The 17,929-nt window shown below is 38.7% G+C and overlaps 1 protein-coding gene across 8 annotated transcripts in view; it reads left to right on the top strand.

The window, feature by feature from the left end:
• The window catches only part of ntng1a (netrin g1a), a 386,861-nt gene that overhangs the window by 339,706 nt on the left and 29,226 nt on the right, over positions 1–17,929 (top strand). For 4 of the 8 annotated variants that reach the window (XM_060922682.1, XM_060922683.1, XM_060922684.1 and 1 more), the window contains one exon: positions 10,248–10,415. The exons of the other annotated variants lie outside the window; for them this stretch is intronic. In XM_060922682.1, coding sequence (XP_060778665.1) covers positions 10,248–10,415 — 168 coding nt within the window. The remainder of the gene's footprint in view (positions 1–10,247; positions 10,416–17,929) is intronic. 8 annotated transcript variants of the gene reach the window in all.

Here is a 17,929-nt window from a genome sequence, read left to right as displayed (position 1 = left end):
CATTGGAGCTTTGTATTCATTCTGAAGGTTTATTGTTATTAATATTGAATTAAAAGTAACTTGGATATATCATTGTTAATTATCATTCAAATTTTAGGTAAATTATTTTAATTTGCATCTTATACGGATTTTATAAGGGAAATACGGATTTTGGAGGTTGGTTATACAGGTTTGATTGACCAAAGGTTGACATGTATGAGTTGGGGTCTGTCTGAGTTGGGACAGAGCTGGTGTGTGTGTGTGTGTGGGGGGGGGGGGGGGGTGATTCCTCCATCCATACATTATCCGTAACCACTTATCTTGTGCAGGGTCACAGGTAAGCTGGAAACTATGGGCAAGAGGCGGGGTACACCCTGAACAAGTTGCCAGGTCATCACAGGGCTGACACATAGAGACAAACAGCCATTCACACTCACATTCACACCTACGGTCAATTTAGAGCCACCAGTTAGCCTAACCTGCATGTCCTTGGACTGTGGAGGAAACTGGAGCACCTGGAGGAAACCCACGCAGACATGGGGAGAACATGCAAACTCCACACAGGAAGGCCTTCGCTGGCCACTGGGCTCAGACCCAGAATCTTCTTGGTGTGAGGCGACAGTGCTAACCACTACACCACCGTGCCACCCCTGAGGCAATTCCTGTTTTTAACATTTTTTCCTCTTAATGCTGGAAGTGCATTGTGGAGCTGGACTAGCGCTGTGGGTCACTGGGGTTTTGGCAATTGGTTTACTTGTGGAGTCAAACATTTCTTCATCTTGTTCAGTGGGACTCGTTACCGGCACCACATGAGCTGCAGAGTCACCCAGTTTTTCAGTGGCTGCACAAGCTGCACACTCACTTGGCTGCTCGGTATGCATCAGGTGTGTCTGGGCTTCAGTCTGGCTGCTCTCCTGTTTATTAGGACATGCCTGTCTGATATCCTCCTGAGAATCAACCCATAGACTTGTGTCCTCTGTAGTTGACATTTGTTTTACGTGTACACCCTCTTACTCTTTCAGGCTATTCACTTGAATCCTTGTGTGTTGTAAAGAGTACGTCCTGGGCTTTCCAATAATATATCATGTGACTAGGAGGGTTGCTGGGAAATTCCTAGTAAGGAAATCACAACAAAAGAGAAATTGAGAGACACGTTTTTTTTTTTTTTTCTTGGTTCCCAAGAGGATATGGCCATGTTCACCGCATTCAAAGCACCTCATTTGTTTTTAACATAAAAATTGTGTAATATTTTCCCTCAACCATTAGCTTAACAGAAAGTTTAAGTGGCTTGTGCTGTGTGTGTAAGCTCATGTAAGTGAAGTGGTGGAAAGACATGATGTGTTTAATGTCCAGATTTTTTAAACACAGAGGAATGATTTTGCTCTGCACTGTTAATTTGCCCCGACACTCACCCACACTTTTAAGCATTTTATTTTTAATAATAAGAGGTACATTAGACAACATGATTTTCTTGGAAACTCCAGAAAGCAGAAACACAGATGTGTACATCTTATCATTAGCCCTATCAACCATTTCATCTTCTGTGAGAAAAACCACCACAGCTTTGTTCACCCGAGAGGCTGATTTGGTGTTTGGCCCACCATCCGATCACTGAATGGAATTAGGACTTCCTCGGTAGGTATGGAGTCATCCGGCATGCACTTACACCTCAAGGTCAGGCTGGAGAAATCTCCATTTAACTCCATTTTGGGGTGTTTTGCTAACTAAAGTTGGGTCACACACTAAATTTCTTCTTCTTCTTCCTCTTCTTCTTCTTCTTCTTCTTCTTCTACTTCTTTCAGCTGCTCCCATTAGGGGTCACCACAGCAGATCATCTGCTTCCATCCCATCCTTGTCCTGATTTATGATCTGCATATTCAATTTGGCTTAGGTTTTACACCAGATGCCCTTCCTGACACAACCCTCCTCTATCCATCCGGGCTTGAAACATACTTTAAAATTCAGTAAGCTTTAAATGAAAATCCAAAAAAACTAAGGAAGGAATTTGATGAAAAAGTAAATAAAGGAATAAACAGGGAAAGGTAGAAAAATGCTAGAGGCATGTTCCCAACGCCTGCACTCTCACCCACTACACACAATCCTCCTCCTCCTCCTTGAGAGAGAGAGAAACAGACAGACAGAAAGAAAGGATGGAGAGGAAGAGAGACGAGATAAGAGAGATTTCTATTTTGTGTGCATCATTCCAGTCTTTCCGTAAGAACCCATTGGCACATGGTGCAGAGTCGAGTCAAGTCGAGTCGAGCCGAGCCCCTCCTCCACTCTCAATCCGTTCCTGATGTGAAACTGGGACGAGCCATGACTCTGTGCTGAGGGAAACTTTATAGAAGATGGATAGATGCGAAATATTTCCTTTACTTCAGATAAGGACGTGTAATTTCTCACACTGCATCTGACAGAATCAATACCGCAACAGCGAGTTGTCTCGTTCTGTTTGTCTGATGTAGGGATGCTAGGTAGGGCGCACTGCTTTTCTGTCTGTGACCTGGAAAGCTTTGTTATTTTGGGATGTATGTAGAAAATGTAGGGCTGTGGATCTAGAGACAAAGTTCCAGCTCCTCATTGCCATCTGCCCATGTCCTGATACCATGGTTTATAAACCTATCACCATCCCAGGGTTAATAAATAAACATAATCAATCATCTCAATCATGATTCCTTAAAGTTCTCACCCAGTGAAGAGAATTGTAGGGTTCTTTATTATTATTATTATTATTATTATTATTATTATTATTATTATTGTTATATCTTGGGAGCTACATACACCAGGAAACGTCCTCGCAAAATCAAATACAAGCCCCGAAATAACATTATCATGTGATTGTATTGTGAAATGTGAGTATATGTGATTCGAGCTGAAAATAAAATTGATGTCCTGCAATTTATTCCTTGAATATATAATTGAAAATTAAGTACCCTATGTGTACATGTGGCTACTGCTTATAAATAAAATAGTTTTCTGATCCCATGTCCATACAATAAATATCATATATATATATATATATATATATATATATATATATATATATATATATAGTGGGGCAAAAAAGTATTTAGTCAGTCACCAATTGTGCAAGTTCTCCCACTTAAAAAGATGAGAGAGGCCTGTAATTTTCATCATAGGTACACTTCAACTATGAGAGACAGAATGGGAGGAAATAATCCAGAAAATCACATTGTCTGATTTTTAAAGAATTTATTTGCAAATTATGGTGGAAAATTAGTATTTGGTCAATAACAAAAGTTCATCTCAATACTTTGTTATATACCCTTTGTTGGCAATGACAGAGGTCAAACGTTTTCTGTAAATCTTCACAAGGTTTTCACACACTGTTGCTGGTATTTTGGCCCATTCCTCCATGCAGATCTCCTCTAGAGCAGTGATGTTTTGGGGCTGTCACTGGGCAACACGGACTTTCAACTCCCTCCAAAGATTTTCTATGGGGTTGAGATCTGGAGACTGGCTAGGCCACTCCAGGACCTTGAAATGCTTCTTACGAAGCCACTCCTTCATTGCCCGGGCGGTGTGTTTGGGATCATTGTCATGCTGAAAGACCCAGCCACGTTTCATCTTCAATGCCCTTGCTGATGGAAGGAGGTTTTCACCCAAAATCTCACGATATATGGCCCCATTCATTCTTTCCTTTACACGGATCAGTCGTCCTGGTCCCTTTGCAGAAAAACAGCCCCAAAGCATGATGTTTCCACCCCCATGCTTCACAGTAGGTATGGTGTTCTTTGGATGCAACTCAACATTCTTTCTCCTCCAAACATGACAAGTTGAGTTTTTACCAAAAAGTTCTATTTTGGTTTCATCTGACCATATGACATTCTCCCAATCCTCTTCTGGATCATCCAAATGCTCTCTAGCAAACTTCAGACAGGCCTGGACATGTACTGGCTTAAGCAGGGGGACACGTCTGGCACTGCAGGATTTGAGTCCCTGGCGGCGTAGTGTGTTACTGATGGTAGCCTTTGTTACTTTGGTCCCAGCTCTCTGCAGGTCATTCACTAGGTCCCCCCTTGTGGTTCTGGGATTTTTGCTCACCGTTCTTGTGATCATTTTGACCCCACGGGGTGAGATCTTGCGTGGAGCCCCAGATCGAGGGAGATTATCAGTGGTCTTGTATGTCTTCCATTTTCTAATAATTGCTCCCACAGTTGATTTCTTCACACCAAGCTGCTTACCTATTGCAGATTCAGTCTTCCCAGCCTGGTGCAGGTCTACAATTTTGTTTCTGGTGTCCTTTGACAGCTCTTTGGTCTTGGCCATAGTGGATTTTGGAGTGTGACTGTTTGAGGTTGTGGACAGGTGTCTTTTATACTGATAACGAGTTCAAACAGGTGCCATTAATACAGGTAACGAGTGGAGGACAGAGGAGCCTCTTAAAGAAGTTGTTACAGGTCTGTGAGAGCCAGAAATCTTGCTTGTTTGTTGACCCCCCATTCTGTCTCTCATAGTTGAGGTATACCTATGATGAAAATTACAGGCCTCTCTCATCTTTTTAAGTGGGAGAACTTGCACAATTGGTGACTGACTAAATACTTTTTTACCCCACTGTATATTAGGCCTAGAAATTCATATACCAGCCAGCCAGACTAGTTCCCTTCCAAAGTAACTCGCCAAACAGAAAATCAACTCGCCAAAATTTATGTATGAATTTTACTTCTGTCAAAAATAACGCAAAAGAGAGTCGTTACCATTGTTCATGACTAATGTGCATTTATTTCAAGACCTGAGTATTTTGATACTGTTGTTAAATACATAAATGAGAACAACACAGAGCACCATAATATAATATCAACAAATAATAATATATTGGAAAACTTGGCAGCTTGGTGTATGAGTATTGAAAACAAATATACTTACTATCATGACTATAGCACCCAAAATATGTCCAACATGCTTTCTGTATTTAACCATTTATGAGAGAGAAAGCATTAGGAGCTTCATATTGACTCGGAATCAACTTGAAAAAAATTAATTATTCCATAAAGATCGTATCGCAGCCAAGGCCTACCCTGCTCCCACGTTTGCTTATAAGTCCTTTGTCGTTTCTCCTCTTCAGACCGAGGTCGCTTTGTCCCTGTCTCTGGCGGTTTCTGTACACCTTTCAGAAAATTCCACATCGCAACGTAGCTTGGGCAGATGTAGATGTAAACAACAACAAAAACACGTGTTTAAATGGCCGATAATGTGGCCACATCTATTGAATTTGATAACGTGATTAGCGCGATATTCAGCGAGATGCGTTATATGCATGCGCAGTAGTGAAAAAAACGACAGCCTGACTTGTACACGATATGATTCGGAATTCTTCGGTATTTTCCGTCCTGCCGATAAACACATCGATTAACACAGACACGGCACACGCTTAGAGTAGAGTGGGGGAAAAAGCCCCCCTTAAGGAAAATTCAGTTTTTCTCCAAGTTGAAATGAACCATGTGTTTAGTTTTATCATAGTTTTTGACAACAGTGACATGAACAATAATGCCACCTAAAGTTTGCCTAAAGTTAATACTTAATTTTTTTTTTAACAAAAACAAACATTGTGCCAAGGGGGCCTTTTACCCCCCCAGTGGGGTAAAAGGCCCCCTGAGGTGGGGCAATAGGCCCCCTCACTCAAAAAAAGCTGTTTGGATAGCAAAAGTGTTTACTTAAGCCTATAATGTGAAAGAAACAAGAAAATATCCCTGAATTAATGAATAGATGCATTATTTTATTATATTTCGCATTTTAATTTCAATAAAATTTTGTGTGGATTGAACATGAATTAACAAAGAACAAGTGCATCAATAAATAATGCTAATATTCATTTTTTTAATATTAAGTTCAAATTACTTGCTTTACTCAACCAGGTAAGCGAGATGTTATTAAAAACTATGTATCTGCTATTCAGAAATGTATGAAATACAGTAATTATGATAAAAGGAAACGATGCCCCCTGGGGGCCATTTACCCCGCCATTAAGGGGGTGTTTTACCCCACAGACTACACTTTTACAAAAAAGGGTCTTACTTTCAAAATGTGATTCAACTTTTTATACCTAATGTATTTTTTTTAACGTACTGACTTGTCTACTCATACAACATACACAGCTGTGATATCTGACGAAATAGCAGCTATCTAAATACAGTTTTACTGATATCTGAAAATTATATCACTTACCATGAAATTTGATTTCTCTCTGCTGCGTTGCTGATATGCGATCCACAGTGGATATTTGTATATCCCCGTTGTCAAGCCAGTCCATATCAACAATAGAAATGTAACTTTGCGCCATCTGGTGGTTATTTTGGGTAAAACAGGCCGGGGGCGTATTACCCCACGGGGGCTTTTTCCCCCAGTCTACTCTAATATGTGGCGCCTTTAGTTGACGGTGTGTCTGAATCTTCGCTTCATATATATTTTTTATTTTCAACTAGACAGCCTGGCTGCCTAGTGACAGGAATTACCCGCCAAATATCAAATTAAGTCACCTCGGGCGACCGGACCACCGCGAATTTCGAGCCGTGTATGTTATCATTGATACTCGCCTCATCTCTTGCAATCATCATCAAGCTGTGAGCAGCATCAGGGCTTGGAGTATTTTGGTTACCAATTTTGTTGACTGTGTTTTGTTCAAAATACAGAGCTGTGAACGAGATCTATTTTCAAAATAGTAAGAAAGAAAGCACTTGTTCATGAATCGTCTTAGAAGCATTATTTAGTACTAATGAGCACATTTTGTTACACAAGTGTAGTGTAAAGACTCTAAAATAAAAAAAAAATTAAAAAGTTAAAGCAAATAGCAGAAGTTTGATATCGGCTTCTCAATCGATCAGCCAAAAAGCTAAAAAAAACAAACCTTACAAAACCTTTCATTTGCCCTTTCAGAAGTACAAAAGCTGTGATAACCAAAAGGTAAATTTTCTTAAAATAAACACCACTTACTTGATTTTGAATCAGTAGCCTTGGCAAACCGCGAGGTGAATTTCATTTATCTTTATATCTGCAGATTATCTTCCCATACTCACTGTAAAACCCGATAAGGTCACCAAGCTCAAAAATTTTATTGAAACCGATTACGTAAACATTTTTGAGGTAAGTAACTTAAATTTTTTAAGGTAAGATTTCTTAAAAATTACAATTAAGTGTAACTATAGTGTAATTTTTAAGAAATCTTACCTTAAAAAATTTAAGTTACTTACCTCAAAAATTTTGGGCGGCACGGTGGTATAGTGGTTAGCGCTGTCGCCTCACAGTAAGAAGGTTCCGGGTTCGAACCCAGCAGCCGGCGAGGTCCTTTCTGTGTGGAGTTTGCATGTTCTCCCCGTGTCTGTGTGGGTTTCCTCCGGGTGCTCTGGTTTCCCCCATAATCCAAAGACATGCAGTTAGGTTGACGTGGGGCGGCCTTGGGCTGAGGTGCCCTTGAGCAAGGTACCGAACCCCTGACTGCTCCCCGGGCGCTCTGGTGTGGCTGCCCACTGCTCTGAGTGTGTGTGTGTGTGTGTTCACTGCTTCAGATGGGTTAAATGCAGAGGATGAATTTCACTGTGCTTGAAGTGTGCATGTGACGAATAAAGGTTTCTTCTCAAAAATTTTTACGTAATTGGTTTCAATAAAATTTTTGAGCTCAGTGACCTTATCGGGTTTTACAGTGCTGTGAAGTTATAATGAGGTTTCTCTTATTACGTTTCTGGTTCTGATTGGTTCTGAAGTTTATTAAGAAGTCGAACGGGTAATCGAACTTGATCAGGATGAGTGCTGATTGGTTACGAAGTTTCATTACTGTTACACTCATTCTTACATTCTTACAACACAATGACATCGTGGCTTCACCACTCATTCTTGTGTACCTTTGATAACACGCGATCAGCTGTTCGTATCGCGAGATCACGATTCACCGTTCTGGTGATTGTAATGCTTATGCGTATGCGCATGCACAGTGCACTATAGTTACACTCATTCTTACATTCTTATAACACGATAACATAGTGGCTACTGCCTCGCTTCGCCTCTATGAGGCAGTAGCCACAAAAATTTAGACCACAAGAATCACTGGAGTATAAGTGGATTAGTCATTACAATATCTCAGCGCTCCAGGTCAAACTGTCAGATTAAAACACTCGGATCCAAAAATCAGACAGTGCAAAATGGGTTTAGTGTTGAAGTCGCGTAAAATTATGGTCCAAAGATTTGCCATTTGTTGGAAAATTGTTATCTACGTGCCTCATTTGCAACAAACACCCATTAGGCATTCAGCGTTTTAAACCTAAAGGAACATACGAGCCACTCTTCACAGTACTGCACATGTATTTGTTGCTTATTTACTACAATAAGTTGCTGCTTTCTGAATACGGCACACGCCGAAAGTTCGTCCTCAAGAAGCTTCTTTAAGATTAGAACACAATAATGACAATCACCGATTATCGACAGGTGACCCCTTCCATCTTTCATTTCCAGGAAACGTTTTTTTGCGTAGGTGTTAAACCCAATTTGGTGTAATTTTCAATCCTACGTGGTTGAAGATTGCACCTGTTTGTGGTGTTGTGTAACACTTCCTCCATTCATCAATGCATTGTCCTGTTTTCATCATCGTCATCGTCATCGTCATCATCATCATGTGGTAATGTGTGAGCAAACCGTAGCACCTCACACACACACACACACACACACACACACACACACACACACACACACACCTTAAAGGACCCATGGCATGGTGGTTTGTTGATGCTTTAAACGGGCTCGTGGAGGTTTCCGGATGTTATATCCGCAGCCTTTCTCGAAATGAACCCTTGACACGTAGATATAGCCTCCTGGGAGAAAGCCCCATTTCAGCGCTTTTCCCAGTGCGTCGTTTTGCTAATGAGAAGCAGGAGGCGGGGAAGGGTAGAGGGTGGGGCGCGTCTTATCATTAATATTCATGACATGTAAACGTGTTACCTCTGACTGGCTAACAGCACTGTGACGCTACCTCCAGTGGGTCAGAACAAGCGGATGTGGGTGTCTTACTATGGCGAGAGAGAAGGAACAAACCGCGAAGGGAAAAATACCGCACGCTGATGTGCGATGCGAGGAAATAAAATAAATTCAACAAATGTTTGGGTTTTTACTGAACAAACAAACAAATAAAATGAACGAGTGACTTAAAAAAAAAGAATGTGGGTGTCTTTGTAAAAACTGTTTTGATTGGCTATTATAACAGAGCATGCTGCATGCTTTTTGGTTTTGTAGCGCAGAGTACCTGGCTAACTGCAGGAAGCGGTTAGCTGCACAGCTAATGTAGCCATTGCAAGGCTAACGTGGCACCGATTTTAAAACACGGCAAAACACAAGCTCATAAGTTACAGTCAATTTCCAGACTAAACTCAGTTTAACAGAGCATGCTGCATGCTTTTTGGTTTTGTAGCGCAGAGTACCTGGCTAACTGCAGGAAGCAGTTAGCTGCACAGCTAATGTAGCCATTACAAGGCTAACGTGGCACCGATTTTAAAACACGGCAAAACGACTTAACAGTTATACACTTACTTGTTCGGTGTTTGTGGCTGATGCGGCAGGGATGCTTGGTACGGACCCAGGCTTCAGTGACAGTTGATGTGCAAAACCTGCCCTGTACTGTCCCAAGTTGTGGAAACATTCATCAGGAAAATGCTTCCGACAAACATACACTGTCTTAGGTAGACTCGACGGCGTATTATTGAAGTAAATAAAATTAAGCCACTGCGTCTTCAGGGGCTCTCCCGTCGGCAGTAAAAACAGACTCCTTTCTGTGTTGTCACATCCATGTACAGCGCAATTTCCATGTTTCGCTCGCTTAGGTGATGCCATGTTGTTGTGTCCTCTATGGTCTCCTCACTAAAACTGGGCGGGGCAATCCATACAGTGGGTGGGAATCCAGAGGGGGGGCGTGGGGATCATCTCCCTTGTTGACGTAGTAAAGGGAAGAGTTTATCAATGCGCCGTTTTGACGCGCCATTCTCAAAGGTTGGGCATAGTTTGGTTTACACATTATGAAATTTCTAGCCACTGGGGTGACTTAAGAAGGTCAGAGGAACTCATTTTAATGTTAAAAAACCTCAGAAAGTGAAAATTTCATGCCATGGGACCTTTAAACTAACACCATGATTTTCTCATGAGTCTAAAGCTTCCCATCATCCTGCTTTTTCTGAGCCGAGCATGAGTCATAAGAATATATACACACACTTATGTATGCACACAAACATGGCTTACAGACCCGGTCCCATTTCTCTCCCTGTGTGTGCAAGACTGCGAGTGTTTCAGCCACTCGAACCGCTGCAGCTACATCGAGCTGTTAAACACGGTGATTTGCGTGAGCTGTAAGCACAACACTAGGGGGCAGCACTGTCAGTACTGCAAGCTGGGCTTCTACCGCAATGCTTCGGCCGAGCTCGACGATGAGAATGTGTGTATAGGTCAGTGGGCCTTTCGCTCCATCTCATCATGCCATCTCTCTCTCTCTCTCTCTTTCACGCTCTCTATCTTGCTCTCTCTTTCACATACATACAGAGCTTAGCAACCTGCTTAGCATCACTACCTCACCCCTTCACCCTGTCACTCATCATCTGGCTGTGTATCCTGCCTCGTCATACACATCCTATCCTCACCGTCACTCTCACACACATTCACACCTGTACATCTCTGGAGTTGTGTGACTGAGACCAACATCTATGTAGTAAACCCCGATTCCAAAAAAGTTGGGACGCTGTGTAAACTGTAAATAAAAACAGAATGTGATAATTTGCAGATTATGTAAACCTTATATTTCATCGAAAACAGTACAAAGACAACATACCAAATGTTGAAACTGAGATTTTTTTTTTTTTTAAATCTGTGCTCATTTTGAATTTGATGACAACAACATGTTTAAAAAAATTGGGACAGGGATGTGTTTACTACTGTGTTGCATCTCTTCTACTTTTAACAATACTCTGTCAAAGTTTGGGAACTGAGGAGACCAATTGCTGTAGTTCTGAAAGAGAGATGGTTTCACATTCTTGCCTGAGATACAATTTCAGTTGCTCAACAGTTCGGGGTCTCCTTTGTCGTACAACCCCGATTTATGATGCGCCAAATGTTTTCTATGGGTGAAAGATCTGGACTGCAGACTGGCCAGTTCAGTAACCGGACCCTTCTTCTACGCAGCCATGATTTCAGCATTGATGGTGTCTTTCCAGATGTGTAAGCTGCCCATGCCACACGCACTAATGCAACCCCATACCATCAGAGACGCAGGCTTCTGAACTGAGCGCTGATAACAACTTGGGTCGTCCTTCTCCTCTTTAGTCCGAATGACACGGCGTCCCTGATTTCCATAAAGAACTTCACATTTTGATTCGTCTGACCACAGAACAGTTTTCCACTTTGCCACAGTCCATTTTAAATGAGCCTTGGCCCAGAGAAGACGTCTGCGCTTCTGGATCATGTTTAGATACGGCTTCTTCTTTGAACTATAGAGTTTTAGCTGGCAACGGCGGATGGCACGGTGAATTGTGTTCACAGATAATGTTCTCTGGAAATATTCCTGAGCCCATTTTGTGATTTCCAATCCAGAAGCATGCCTGTACTGTATGTGATGCAGTGCCGTCTAAGGGCCCGAAGATCACGGGCACCCAGTATGGTTTTCCGGCCTTGACCCTTACGCACAGAGATTCTTCCAGATTCTCTGAATCTTTTGATGATATTATGCACTGTAGATGATGATATATTCAAACTCTTTGCAGTTTTACACTGTCGAACTCCTTTCTGATATTGCTCCACTATTTGTCGGCGCAGAATTAGGGGGATTGGTGATCCTCTTCCCATCTTTACTTCTGAGAGCCACTGCCACTCCAAGATGCTCTTTTTATACCCAGTCATGTTAATGACCTATTGCCAATTGACCTAATGAGTTGCAATTTGGTCCTCCAGCTGTTCCTTTTTTGTACCTTTAACTTTTCCAGCCTCTTATTGCCCCTGTCCCAACTTTTTTAAGATGTGTTGCTGTCATGAAATTTCAAATGAGCCAATATTTGGCATGAAATTTCAAAATGTCTCACTTTCGACATTTGATATGTTGTCTATGTTCTATTGTGAATACAATATCAGTTTTTGAGATTTGTAAATTATTGCATTCCGTTTTTATTTACAATTTGTACTTTGTCCCAACTTTTTTGGAATTGGGGTTGTATTTTGCACTTCATAATGCGCCAAAAGTTTTAAATGGGAGACAGGTCTGGGCTGCAGGCAGGCAGTTTAGCACTCAAACTCTTTCACAATGGAGCCATGCAATTTTAATATGTGCAGAAAGTGGTTTGGTATTGTCTTGATGAAAGAAGTAAGGCCTTCCCTGAAAAAGATTTTGTCTGGATGGCAGCATATTGCTCCGAAATGTGTTTATATCATTCAGCATAAATGATGCCTTCCCAGATGTACAAGCTACCCATGTCATGTGCACTAATGCCCCCTCATACCATCACAGATGCTGGTTTTTGAGCTGTGCACTGATAACAAGCCGGATGGTCCCTCTCCTCTTTAGCCTGGAGGACGTGGTGTCCATGATTTCTAAAACGCATTTCTACTTTTGATTTGTCAGACCTCAGGACAGTTTTCCACTTCGCCTCAGTCCATCGTAAAAGAGCTCGGGCCCAGAGAGGTGGTGGTGTTTCTGGATATTGTTTATATCTGGTTTTAACTCGCATTTGTGGATGCAGTAATTAACTGTTTTCACAGACGATGGTTTTCTGAAGTGTTCTTGAGCCCATACAGTGATTTCCACTACAGACACGTGTCTGCTTTTAATGCAGTGTCTCCTGAGGGCCTGAAGATCACAGTCTTCACCACAATGTCAGTTTTCAGCCTTGGCTCTTGCATACAGAGATTTCTCCAGATTCTCTGAATCTTTGAATGATATTATGGACCATAAATTACGTGATCCCCAAATTCTTTGCAGTTTTACGTTGAGGAAGGTTATTCTTAAACTGTTGTACTGTTTCCCCATGTAGTCTTTCACAGAGTGGTGAACCCCTCCCCATCTTTATTTCTGAGAGACTCCGCCTCTCTGGATTGCTCTTTTTATACCTAATCATGTTACTGACCTGTTGGTAATTAATGAAATTAGTTGTTTTTTATTTATCATTACACAACTTTTTCTGTCTTTTCTTGCCCCGTCCCAACTTTTTTGAAACATGTTGCTGACATCAAATTCAAAATGAGCATATATTTTTCAAAAAACAATAAAATTTCTCAGTTTCAACATTTGTTGCCTTTGTACTATTTTCAATGTCCTATCAGGTTTCCATGATTTGCAAATTATCGCATTCAGTTTTTATTTATGTTTTACACAGTGTCCCAACTTTTCTGGAAATGGGGTTGTAAATTAAAACATCTGCTTTGACAAAATATGCAAATCTCAGTTGTGTGTGTGTGTGTGTGTGTGTGTGTGTGTGTGTGTGTGTGTGTGTGTGTGTGTGTGTGTGAACAGTACAGTAGCAACAGTAGCAGTAATGACTGCAATAGTAAGAGGAATGGTAGTACCAATAGTCTCAGTAACTGTAGCAGTAGTGGTAACATTGATAGTAACAGTAACATTAACAGTAATGGTAGTAATAGTAGCAGGAATGGCAGTGGTGATAGTATCAGTACTGGTATTAACAGAAACGGTAATCATAATAATAGCAGTAACAGGGGCTGTAACTGTAGGAATAGAAACAGTGAAGGCAGCAGTAATAAAAACAACAATAATAACAGGAGCAGTAACAGTAATAATAACAGGAAAAATAGCAGTGATAATAACAGGAAAAGTAGCTGTAATGGTAGCGGTAATACTGTAGAAGTAGTAGTAATAATAACAGTAATAGTAGCTATAATAGTAAAAGTAATGGTAGTAGTAATAGCAGCCATATTAGATGTAATAGTAATAGTAATATACTAGTAATAGTAAGGGTGATGGTAACAATAATTGTAAAAGTACTAGTAGCTGTAATGGTAGTGAGAATATTGTAGTAGGTGTAATTGTAACAGTGATAGTAGCAATAATGGTAGCAGTAATACTCTAGTAGCAGTAAAAGTAACAATAATAGTAGTTGTAATGGTAGCAGTAATAGTAACAGTAATAGCTGTAATTGTAACAGTAATAGTAGATGCAATGGTACTAATGGTAACACTAATAGTAACAGTAATAGCTGTAATAGTAACAGTAAGAGTAGCAGTAATAGTTGTAATGGTAACAGTAATAGTAGCAGTCATAGCTGTAATGGTAACAGTAATAGTAACTGTAATAGTTGTAAAAGTAACAGTAATAGCTGTAATGGTAACAGTAATAGCAGACATAGTAATAGTAACAGTAATAGCTGCAATGGTCACAGTAATAGCAGAAATAGTAAAAGTAATAGTTGTAATAGTAACAGTAATAGTTGTAATGGTAACAGTGATAGCAGTAATAGTAACAGTGATAGTAACTAATGGTTACAGTAATAGCTGCAATAGTAACAGTAATAGTTGTAATAGTAACAGTAATAGCTGTAATAGTAACATTAATAGCTGCAAAGGTAACAGTAATGGTTGTAATGGTAACAGTAATAGCTGTAATAGTAAAAGTAATAGTAACAGTAATAGTAACAGTAATGGTAACAGTATTCGCTGTAATAGTAACAGTAATAGTAACAGTAATAGCTGCAATACTAACAGTAATAGCTGTAATGGTAACAGTAATAGCTGTAATAGTAACAGTAATAGTAACAGTAATAGTAACAGTAATGGTAACAGTATTAGCTGTAATAGTAACAGTAATGGTAACAGTAATAGCTGTAATAGTAACAGTAATAGCTGCAATACTAACAGTAATAGCTGTAATGGTAACAGTAATAGTTGTAATGGTAACAGTAATAGCAGTAATAGTAACAGTAATAGTAACAGTAATGGTAACAGTATTAGCTGTAATAGTAACAGTAATGGTAACAGTAATAGCTGTAATAGTAACAGTAATAGCTGCAATACTAAGAGTAATAGCTGTAATGGTAACAGTAATAGTTGTAACGGTAACAGTAATAGTTGTAATAGTAACAGTAATAGCTGTAATAGTAACAGTAATATCTGCAATGGTAACAGTAATGGTTGTAATGGTAACAGTAATAGCTGTAATAGTAACAGTATTAGTAACAGTAATAGTAACAGTAATGGTAACAGTATTCGCTGTAATAGTAACAGTAATAGTAACAGTAATAGCTGCAATACTAACAGTAATAGCTGTAATGGTAACAGTAATAGTTGTAATGGTAACAGTAATAGCTGTAATGGTAACAGTAATAGTTGTAATAGTAACAGTAATAGCTGTAATAGTAACATTAATAGCTGCAAAGGTAACAGTAATGGTTGTAATGGTAACAGTAATAGCTGTAATAGTAACAGTAATAGTAACAGTAATAGTAACAGTAATGGTAACAGTATTCGCTGTAATAGTAACAGTAATAGTAACAGTAATAGCTGTAATAGTAACAGTAATAGCTGCAATACTAACAGTAATAGCTGTAATGGTAACAGTAATAGCTGTAATAGTAACAGTAATAGTAACAGTAATGGTAACAGTATTAGCTGTAATAGTAACAGTAATGGTAACAGTAATATCTGTAATAGTAACAGTAATAGCTGCAATACTAACAGTAATAGCTGTAATGGTAACAGTAATAGCTGTAATGGTAACAGTAATAGCTGTAATAGTAACAGTAATAGTAACAGTAATAGTAACAGTAATGGTAACAGTATTAGCTGTAATAGTAACAGTAATGGTAACAGTAATAGCTGTAATAGTAACAGTAATAGCTGCAATACTAACAGTAATAGCTGTAATGGTAACAGTAATAGTTGTAATGGTAACAGTAATAGCTGTAATAGTAACAGTAATAGTTGTAATAGTAACAGTAATAGCTGTAATAGTAACAGTAATATCTGCAATGGTAACAGTAATGGTTGTAATGGTAACAGTAATAGCTGTAATAGTAACAGTAATAGTCACAGTAATAACTGCAATAGTAACAGTAATGGTAACAGTAATAGCTGTAATAGTAACAGTAATAGCTGCAATGGTAACAATAATAGCTGTAATAGTAACAGTAATAGTAACAGTAATAGCTGAAATGGTAACAGGAATAGTTGTAATAGTAACAGTAATAGTTGTAATGGTAACAGTAATAGCAGTAATAGTAACAGTAATAGTAACTAAGGGTGACAGTAATAGCTGTAATGGTAACAGTAATAGCTGTAATAGTTACAGTAATAGTAACAGTAATAGCTGTAATGGTAACAGTAATAGTAACTAATGGTAACAGTAATAGCTGTAATAGTAACAGTAATAGTAACAGTAATAGCTGCAATGGTAACAGTAATGGTTGTAATGGTAACAGTAATAGTAACAGTAATGGCTGTAATAGTAATAGTAACAGTAATAGCTGCAATAGAAACAGTAATAGTAACAGGAATAGCTGTAATAGTAACAGCAATAGCTGTAATGGTAAGAGTAATAGTAACAGTAATAGTAATAGTAACAGTAATTATTGTAATAGTAGCAGTAATAGTAACAGTAATAGCTGCAATGGAAACAGTAATAGTAACAGTAATAGCTGTAATAGTAACAGTAATAGTAACAGTGACAGCTGTAATGGTAACAGTAATAGTAACAGTAACAGTAATAGTTGTAATGGTAACAGTAATTGTTGTAATGGTAACAGTAATAGCTGTAATAGTAACAGTAATCGCTGTAATAGTAACAGTAATAGTAACAGTAACAGCTGTAATAGTAACAGTAATAGTAACAGTAATAGCTGTAATGGTAACAGATGTAATAGTAACTGTAATAGTAACAGTAATAGATGTAATAGTAACAGTAATAGCTGTAATAGTAACAGTAATTGTTGTAATACTGTAGTAACAGTAATTGCTGTAATGGTAACAGTAATAGTAATAGTAATAGCTGTGATAGTAACAGTAATAGTAACAGTAATAGCTGCAATAGAAACAGTAATAGTAATAGTAATAGCTGTAATAGTAACAGTAATAGTAACAGTAACATATGTAATAGTAGCAGTAATAGTAACAGTAACAGCTGTAATAGTAACCTGAATAGTAACAGTAATAGCTGCAATGGTAACATTAATAGCTGTGATAGTAACATTAATAGCTGTAATAGTAACAGTAATAACTGTAATAGTAACAGTAATAGCTGTGATAGTAACAGTAATAGTAACAGTAATAGCTGTAATAGTAACAGCAATAGCTGTGATAGTAACAATAATAGATGTGATAGTAACAGTAATAGCTGTGATAGTAACATTAATAGCTGTGATAGTAACATTAATAGCTGTAATAGTAACAGTAATAACTGTAATAGTAACAGTAATAGCTGTAATTGTAACAGTAATAGCTGTGATAGTAACAGCAATAGCTGTGATAGTAACAGTAATAGCTGTGATAGTACCAGTGATAGCTGTAATAGTAACAGTAATAGCTGTAATAGTAACAGCAATAGCTGTGATAGTAACAGTAATAGCTGTGATAGTAACAGTAATCGCTGTGACAGTAACAGTAATAGCTGTAATAGTAACAGTAATAGTAACAGTAATAGTAACAGTAATAGTAACAGTAATAGCTATAATGGTAACAGTAATAGTAACAGTAATAGCTGTAATAGTAACAGTAATAGTAACAGTAACAGCTGTAATAATAACAGTAATAGTAACAGTAATGGCAACAGTAATAGCTGTAATAGTAACAGCTGTAATGGCAACAGTAATAGTAACAGTAATAGCTGTAATAGTAGCAGTAATAGTAGCAGTAATTGTAACAGTGATAGCTGTAATAGTAACAGTAATAGTAACAGTAATAGCTGTAATAGTAACAGTAATAGTAACAGTAATGGTTGTAATGGTAACAGTAATAGTAATAGTAATAGCTATAA

This window comes from Neoarius graeffei, chromosome 5 (genome assembly GCF_027579695.1).
Source record: "Neoarius graeffei isolate fNeoGra1 chromosome 5, fNeoGra1.pri, whole genome shotgun sequence".
Classification (NCBI taxonomy): Eukaryota; Metazoa; Chordata; class Actinopteri; order Siluriformes; family Ariidae; genus Neoarius; species Neoarius graeffei.
This window is presented reverse-complemented; position numbering and strand designations above follow the sequence as displayed.